Here is an 8688-nt window from a genome sequence, read left to right as displayed (position 1 = left end):
TATGAGTTAATCCACTATTCACAGTTTACTGTGAGAATACAGTATATAAGACATAGGACATACACTGTATGAGTTAATCCACTATTCACAGCTATCAGTAAGGCCTCCAGCCAACAGTAGGCTATTCGTAATTAAGTTTGGGGGAGTCAAATGTTATATGTAGATTTTCAGCCACACTAGGGTTTGGCACCCCCAACCACCACTTTGTTCAAGGGTCAACTATAATTTCCATTTTGATGATGACTGTTCTGCTTTTTTTCTGTTGGTTGAAAAAACTTATGCATATTTGTAAGAGTTCAATGTTTCTTTGGTTCTCGGTAATGAAGAGATGTGTGGTTTGGGTGAGGTAATGTCCTTCTTTAGAAAAGAAATTGCCCAATGTGTTTGTTCATCCAGAAGGCTATGTGCAGAAGTTTGGATCTACAGTAACAGAGAGATTAGAAAACCCCAGATTACCCAACTGGTGGCTCTTACCAGAAGTTCCACTCTGTTTGAAAAGAAGTTGGAAATGTTAGTTCACAGCAGGTTTCCAAACTGAGGTGCTTACTGGTAACGTCCTAGGGTATGGGACACCCAGCTGTCTTCTGTCTTCTGCTTCTGGGTTTGTTTGGGGTAGGCTTCTTGCCCTCTGGCTTGTCACCTCTCTGGCCAGTTATGGCTCCCTGCGGTCCAGTTCCAGGGGCACTAACCAACAACTTTTCTTGTATCTGGAATGAAGACTGGCACAGGTGGGGGCCTCAGTTTAGCCATTAGCAACAGCCACCAGAACAGAACCAAGTACAAACTCAGGCACCCACAAGTGGAAAGGGTGGGGAGTGATGGCATTCCTCTAGCATGGCTGATAGGGTGCAAGTTGTTAGGGACGCCTTCGCTTTCCCATGGCATCCCTTAATAGAGGGAGAAGAGCTAGCTGGACAGCTGAGCAAAAACCGTGACCCTTCTCCCTACCCAGACAAAGAAACTGGACCTGTCTTCTCTGTTTCTTCCCTTTCTGCCCTCCAGAGAGCACGGTGGGTGAAGATACCCTGATTTCCTCGCTCTGATGCTTGTGAGCCAAAGCAGCAGGCAGGAGGGCTTTCGTGTGCCACGTAGGGCTTGCCCTCTTCATAGGTCTGCCCTATGCCTTCAGAGCAGTTCATTCCCCTCCCGCCCCTGGAGAACTCCAGAGCCTGAGCTGGCACCTCCATCCCCTGCCTTTCTCCACCAGGCAGACCAGAGCTCCGTCCTTCCCACTCATCGTCTAGGTAAGTGTTACACCTGTCCACTCTTCATTCTACAGATATCACTGGGCACTGGCCTGTGCCGGGCACTGCTGTAGGCACTGGGATTGGGATTGGTGTTACTTGCCTTGTTTATCAGTATCTGACTGCAGACCCTCACTCACTCCAGTAAGTGCCACAGAGCTCCCAAGTCTTTATAGGGAAGCAAACCTGGAACACAAGTCACTTATGAACTCACAGGAGGAAGGTCTCTTGAACTCAGTAACTGACTTTAAGCATTTGCCTTTTCTCAGGGGCCCAGTTTCTTGCTCCGCCCTGTTTACATGCACACACCAGAGAGGCAAACCTAAGGAGATGAGCACCTTCTTCTTCCCTTCCCACGGCTCAGATCCTGCTTCTCCGGTTTCCTTCCTTCAAGTCCCTGTGCCAAGAGGCCATGGCAGTGTTGAGCTCCATAATGAAAGTGTGGGCACCCTCACAATGGCAGCGACTGGACTCAGAGGCATTCCATGGAGGGGGGAAGAGCTGCGTATGCTAGGCAGCAGAGGCAAAGACTTCAACTGGGCCTCATGCATTGTGGCTGTGCTTGATTGTGTCACCCCGGAAGGGCTGAACTTTAAGACAGTGGCTCTCAACTTTGGTTGCATGTTGGAATCATCTGCAAAGATACCTGTATCGCACCCCAGAAATTCTGGTGTCCCTGGTCTGGGGTATGGCTTGTGCATTGCGAGTTTTAAAATACTCTTAGAAGCTAAATTTGAAATAGACTAGCACTTTAAAAGCAAACAGAAAATAAAGAAATACATACAGCATTCCAGTTTGGGGAACCTGAGTCCCGTGTCTCTAAGACTGGAGACCTTCAAGAATAACTGCCTCCACCACTTTGCACTGGGGGCCGAGGGACTGCCCGCCTGCAGGAGACACCTGAGAGGCAGCTCTGGGCTGGGAGGCACCTGCAGGGAGGCAGGTGAGATGCTGAGGAAACACCCCTCCTCTCACCTGGGCTGGAACTCTGCCAAACTTCAGAGCACTTGAAGCCATAGGAGAACATGCTATCTGACCACAGTGCAAATAAGCTAAACACCAATAACAAAAACTAGAAAACAACAAAAACTAAATGTTTAGAAATTTTAGAAATAGGCCAGGTGTGATGGCTCACACTTGTAATCTCAACACCTGAGGCAGGTAGATCACCTGAGGGCAGGAGTTCGAGACTACCCTGGCCAACATGGTGAAACCTCGTCTCTACTAAAAATACAAAAATTAGATGGGTGTGGTGGCATGCACCTGTAGTCCCAGCTACTCAGGGGGCTGACGGAGAAGAATTGCTTGAACCCAGGAGGTGGAGGTTTCATTGAGCCAAGATCGTGCCACTACACTGGAGACTGGGTGACAGAGCGAGACTCCATCTCAAAAGAAAAAGAAATTTTAGAAATACATATTTTTCTAAACAATCCATGATGAAAAGAAGTCACAATGTCAAGTAGAAAAGCCAGAACTGCACTCCCAAAAGGGCAGATGCCTCCGCAGACCTGGCCCTCCCACAGGATAGCTGGGAGTAGGTTGGATAGCCAGCCTGTTTGCTCTGCAGAAACTTCTTTGTGGAATAGCAGAAGGGTATTGCAGCGATGCCAAGTAAACACAGAACAGGAATCCTAGAAGCTAGAGAAGGAGGAAGCCTTGCCCAGAAGCCCTGGAGCAGCTCTGTTTGTTAATTATTTTTGTAGTAACCAAGGGAACATTGGTGAGCACCCTACAGAGTAGCCACAAGTCAGCGTCAAAGTAGGCAAGTAGCTGGCCGGCAGTTTTTCACAGTGTCTTTGCTTCTCTTCCCGAATTTGCAGTTTGAGGAAGGCAGCTTGCCCTGGGAACTCTGCTGGTAGGGCATCATGCAGCACGGTCCAGAATCCCTTTCTTTCTTTGTCACACCCTCTGTACAATATAAAGTAAGAAAATTGTATTTATTTGTATTCATTTGCTGCTATAACTAAATATTATAGGCTGGGTGGCTTAAACCACAGAAATTTGTTTCTGTGGAGGCCAGGAAGTATAAGATCAAGGGGCTGGCAGATGGGTGTCTGGGGAGGGCCCTCTTGCTGCTGTGCAGATGGGTGTCTGGGGAGGGCCCTCTTGCTGGTGTGCGGATGGGTGTCTGGGAAGGGCCCTCTTGCTGGTGTGCAGATGACCATCTTCACTGTCCTCACCTGGAGGAGGAGAGCAGAGAGAGAGGAAGCAAGCTCTCTTCTGTCATTTATAAGGGCACTAGCTCCATTTATAACAGCTCCACTCTCATGGCCTAATCACCTCGGAAAAGCCTCATTTCCTAACACCATCTCCTTGTGGATTAGGATTTCAACATATGAATTTGGGGGGTGAAGGGGTGCAAACACTCAGACCACACAAAATTTGTTTCTACCTGTTTGACACCATAGAAAGAAACCAATCAGTATTCACGGCCCCAGAAATGATATACTTGTTTGGTTTAATCCTGTTATGTAGCAAAATTCCCCAACAATGAAAAAAGGGAAAGTTATGTAACTCAAGAGTAGAGGTCACTAAACCGCACACTGGCACACCCCCCTTGAAAAAAAATCACAAGTCTCCAGGAAAGCTTCTTCTTGACCTGGATTCAGGCTTCTTCTTTCCCCTATTCAAGATACCAATTAGTAGAGCTACACGAAGTTCAGCAGGAAGATACCTTAAAAAAAATAAAGCACCGCCAGTATTCCTCCAAAGCTCTCCCAGGAAGGGGCAGCACATCTGGCTGAGCACAGAGGGCAAGAGTGCAGGTTCTGGAGTCGGACAAGCTCCGTCCAAGTCCCAGCTCTGCCACTCCCCACCTCTTCTGCCAAGTGGGAAGAATAGTGTCTATGTCAGAAGGCAACGTCAGGGTACGATGGGGTCATGGAGTCTGGAACCTGCCACGGGGCGTTTCTTGTGTGCAGTGCTGCATAAATGTGGGTCTCTGCCATTGTTCCCTGGCATTGGGTGTTGTGGGTGGGGTGGAGTGCATGTGAATCGCTCTGTACGCACCCCCACACCTCGAGCCAGCCTCACCACATTCCACAGCTGCGTCTCCATCCTTCAGCTGGGCAGAGGAAATGGGGGCAGGGGATTCACGGTGCCTTTTCAGCACCGTGGGCTGGCATCTGTGGGTGGGCGGGGTGCACGCATGCCCAGTGGCAGCACGTGATCTACCTTCAGACAAACATGTGCAGTCAGCTCATAAACGCTAGCCATGATTTCATGTTGATATTTAATGTTTAAGAGACACATTTCCCTTTGGGAATTAATCATTTCCCTTTGAGCATGACAACTTTTGTTGTAGCCGCTTTAAGTGGAAATCACTCTTCGAAGGTACTGCACACTGCTGCCTGCTGTATCTGGACGTCATTTGCCTTCATGACTGGTCACTACACACGTCATCTGTCAGGCTGGCCTGTGGCCATCTTTGAGCCCCAGTCTGGGGGTTCCTGTGTCCCACTGTCAGCTCTCAGACGCCTCACCCCTGCAGCCACTGCTCTTCTCTTGGTGGCACTGTGGGGTCTCTGTCAGGACGTTTCAGTTATGATAGAAAGCTGAGAAGGAGAAGTGCAGTCCAGGGGCCGCACAGGGCTTGGTGGTAGAACTGGCCTCAGCGGGTTCCCCCGGGCTCCGCTGCTTCTGTGCCGTTCTGTTCTCAGACCAGGCCTCCCTGAAGTCCTGTCTTGCCCAGCAGGTGGAGGGCAGCAGTCCCTTTCCCAAAGGTGTCATGTTCCTCAGAGTCCATAACAGCGCCCTCTGGCCAGGCCTATACCTGTCATTTAGGCTGGGGACTGTGATGCTGGGAAGGACCATCACAAAGCCACCCTTGCAGCTGGAGAGGATGGTTCCCAAGAGAAATGAGGATGGCCCTCCCAGGAGAGGCAGGGCAGGACAGTCTGGCTTGTTGGGATGCACCATCTGGCCCATTCACAGTGTGCTGGTCCTGGGAAGCACGTGGCCACACACCCTCCTGCTGAGGAGGCCAATCTCACCTCACTACCCCCATGCAGAGGGCTGCCCTTCATGCATTCAGAGTCCACCTCAGATGGGCACCTGGGCCCCCAGACTCCCCATCCCCATCCCTGTGCCCATCCAAGTCAGGGGTACAGGAAGACATAGTCCCTGAGGATAGCCCTTCCCAGCTCCTACTCTGGAGACCGCAGCTGGCCCAGGCCTTGCAGGAGCAGACCCAGGCCACTGAGATTCTGCCTCTGTGGCACCAATTCAGTGTGTCCTGCTGAAGGACTGGCCCACCATAGCACAGGGATGACCCAGGTACCAGGCCGTGCTCCTCAGGCATGCCGCCCAGAGCCGGTCGGCCCCCTCGCTGTCGCCTGTGCTCTAGCCCAGTGCCATCTGCAAACCTCCAAGTGTTGGTGGCAGTGCTCCTATTTGACCTGCTGCGTGTGGCCTGTGGGCACTTGAAATGCAGCTACTGCAGCCTGGGAACTGAATTTCTATTCTGTTTAAGTTACAGCTAAATGGCCACATGTGGCTGATACATCAGCACAGTCAGCCATCCTCGGTAAGGCAAGTGAGCTCACCAAGGAGTAGTCAGGGCCGCGATGTGAACCCCCCAGGAGAAAAGGCCCCTTCCAATTTTGTCGGTAGAATTACATTCAGGAAAATTTTTTTTTAAAAAAAGAGTAGCATTATTGGACCAAAAAAACCACACACACCACAAACAGAAAATGAACAAAATAAAGCTTTATTTGAACTCCCTCCCCTATAGATCATTCAAAGGCCTGGGACCATGTCCAGGTTCCTCTCAGCAACACGGAAAGCTAAGCCATTTCACAAACACACAGCCATACCCACAACTACAAACCCCCACACCCAGGGCACAGCTCTTTGTTGCTAAGCCTGTGACAAAAGACCACCACTGAGGATTTGTGTGTGCTGCAGCCAATGCTCCCTCCTGGGCATCATGGGCGCACTCACCCAAGAGACCAGCACAGCCACGGCCAACTGGGTACTCAGTAGCACACCCCTGAACACCAGCACTGCCACAGGCCCTGAGGGGTAGATTGTGGGGCAAAGAGGACAAACTCTCCCTGCCCTAAGGGACCCGGCTCACTGGGCCTCCTTCCCCTGCCAAGCACCAGCCCCTGCATGCCTCGCTGGGAGGTAAGCACCCACTGGCCTCGTGATTTCCATTATCTTGCTAATGGTGGCAGCACCTAAGGCACATTAAAACAGAGAGAGGCTGGATCCAGACCTCCAAGTCTCATCATGGGACTTCAGTGGTTCTCACGGCCCCAGCCACAGAGTGAAGGTCAGGCAGCATTTGCCAGGACCTGGCTCTAACCAAATTGGTGCTCTAACAAGTCACCTGAGTTTCCAGTAGCTTCCCTGAACAGCCCACCCATTTGGAGCGTGTTGCCTCTCCTACCAGCAGGAATCTGGGGACAGAAAAATCTTTCTGGATTACAGCGTGGAGAAACAGAACATGACTGGGGCAGGTTTAGAACTAAAGTGGGAACATTCACCCCGTCGCTTAGGAGTTCGCTCCATTATACACAACCAAGCACAGGAGAAACACTCACCAGGAAAGGAAACTGGAGGCTTGGAAGTTCTCAGGGAGCTGTTTAGACCGAGGTACAAACATCCGCTATTCACACTTCCAAATACACTAACAATAATTAAAAGTGCGGCCTCCGATCCTCACATTTCCCCACCAGTAGAGGCAAAAAGGAGATTTTCGTAACTACGTGTTAAAAAGAACATGCTCAAGTAAATTCACATACTACATGTGAGTGCTGCACGCTGTTCTTCCACAACATAAGAGTATAAAAATAAAATTTCTGCCCTTTGTATCTAGAAACATCGGGAGAAAACACGGTTGCTCCTAGCTCTGTGTTATCTGGGCAGCCGTGCTATCCCCGGGCCTCACCTTCCTGTGCTGACTCAAGAGGGCAGGGAAATGGAGATGGCAACACCTTTTCATTCCAGGAAACCAAACTCGGGATGGCAGAACCAGCCCTAGCCAAGTCAACAGCCTCTCCATGGGTGACACTCCTGGGACTTCCAACAGACGGGAGAAAGGGATCTTAGCCCAGCGTCCCATGAGGGTGGTATGGGTCACGTGTGGGGTGGGGACTGCTTCTGGGACTTAGGAAGACACCAACCTCAGGGGTACCTTCTGGGCAGGACAAGCCAGGGCTTGGGAGCTCGCCCCATCCCAAGAGCCCCACAAGGCGCCAGCTCACTTGGCGGCAGCCTGCTTGTCCTTATACTTCTGGTAGGCATGCAGGATCTCCATGATGACGCTGGGATCCTCCAGTGTGCTAGTGTCCCCCAGGTCATGGACCTCCCCAGTGATGATCTTCCTCAGGAGTCGCCGCATGACCTTTCCAGACCTGGTTTTTGGAAGACGTCTCACCACCTGGCAAGGAATGGGCACAGTGTTAGAGCATGGATGGTGCCCAGCCCCTGTGCCAGTGTGGACTGCACTGAGATCAGAAGGGCTCTGCTCAGGGGGACGCCCTCCCAGGGATCCACAATGGATGTCTAAGGCTCCACCCCAGAGAATGGCAAGGCCCAAGGTCTCGGCTTTACCCTCCTACTACATGGACCTAAGCTGAAACCCACCCATGCAACACCGTCCACCAGGCAAGGTCCACCCAGGCCGGGTTCACCCCACACTGCCGCCTGTCTGTCCTGCCACTGTGCCACATGCAGGCACCCAGGTGGCAACAGGTCCAGGCACCTCATCTCCATTCCCTGGCCTGGGACTTAGCAGGCTTTGTCTTATATAAGAGGTGAGAACTACTTAAGAGAAAAGTTTTGTCTTAAAAAGCTAACGTGGAGCATTTTCAAACAACTATGGCCCATTCACTGCAAATGGCAATACATTAAGAGTTGTGTTTGGGATCTTCGACAGCGACGCCGTCTTTTGAAATAGTTCAGTTCACTTAGGGTAAGTCCAGGTCTCCTGAAACACTGGTCACTGGGCCAAAAGTGTTAACTCTCGTAATACCAAATGGAGCTGGGCCCTGCTGCCTCCAAGGGCCACCAAGCCCGGAGTCGCTGCAGGCAATGTTCATAAAGGAGGGAATTAAAAGCCAAGGGCTGAAGAGGCAGCCCAGTCCTCCCCCGATTCTGACCCCCTTGGGTAGGGGTCTGCAGTTTCCCTCGCTGGCACCAGGAATTAAAAGCCAAGGGCTGAAGAGGCAGCCCAATCCTCCCCCGATTCTGACCCCCTTGGGTAGGGGTCTGCAGTTTCCCTCACTGGCACCAGGAAAAGTGATCAGAAATCACGCCAGGGCTGGAGAACCCTGGGGCTGTCCCCATGCCTCTAATGAAAACCCCTCAGGTTCTTCACCAGCAGCCCCATTTCTGTGACTAGCCTGCACATGCCAACATATGAGAGCCAAAGCCTGCCTAGGCGACCTCCCGGACAGGAGAGCTGGGTGAGCGTGGAAACCTGCCTGGGCGACCTCCC

General features: G+C 51.4%; 1 protein-coding gene across 3 annotated transcripts in view; it reads right to left on the bottom strand.

The window, feature by feature from the left end:
• Nucleotides 1-5933: 5933 nt before the first annotated feature.
• The window catches only part of ACSS1 (acyl-CoA synthetase short chain family member 1), a 49495-nt gene continuing 46740 nt past the window's right edge, over nt 5934-8688 (bottom strand). Inside the window, exon 12 of one of the 3 annotated variants that reach the window (XM_037743071.1) lies at nt 5934-6627. In XM_037743071.1, coding sequence (XP_037598999.1) covers nt 6548-6627 — 80 coding nt within the window. In that variant the 3' untranslated portion in view covers nt 5934-6547. Of the gene's footprint in view, nt 7630-8688 lie in introns of all 3 variants that reach the window. The other 2 variants (XM_017541441.2, XM_037743070.1) reach the window with 2 other exon arrangements.

The sequence above is a fragment of the Cebus imitator genome, unplaced genomic scaffold (genome assembly GCF_001604975.1).
Source record: "Cebus imitator isolate Cc_AM_T3 unplaced genomic scaffold, Cebus_imitator-1.0 Scaffold134, whole genome shotgun sequence".
Classification (NCBI taxonomy): Eukaryota; Metazoa; Chordata; class Mammalia; order Primates; family Cebidae; genus Cebus; species Cebus imitator.
The sequence above is the reverse complement of the archived record's forward strand: the minus strand, read 5'-3'. Positions and strand labels throughout refer to the sequence as shown.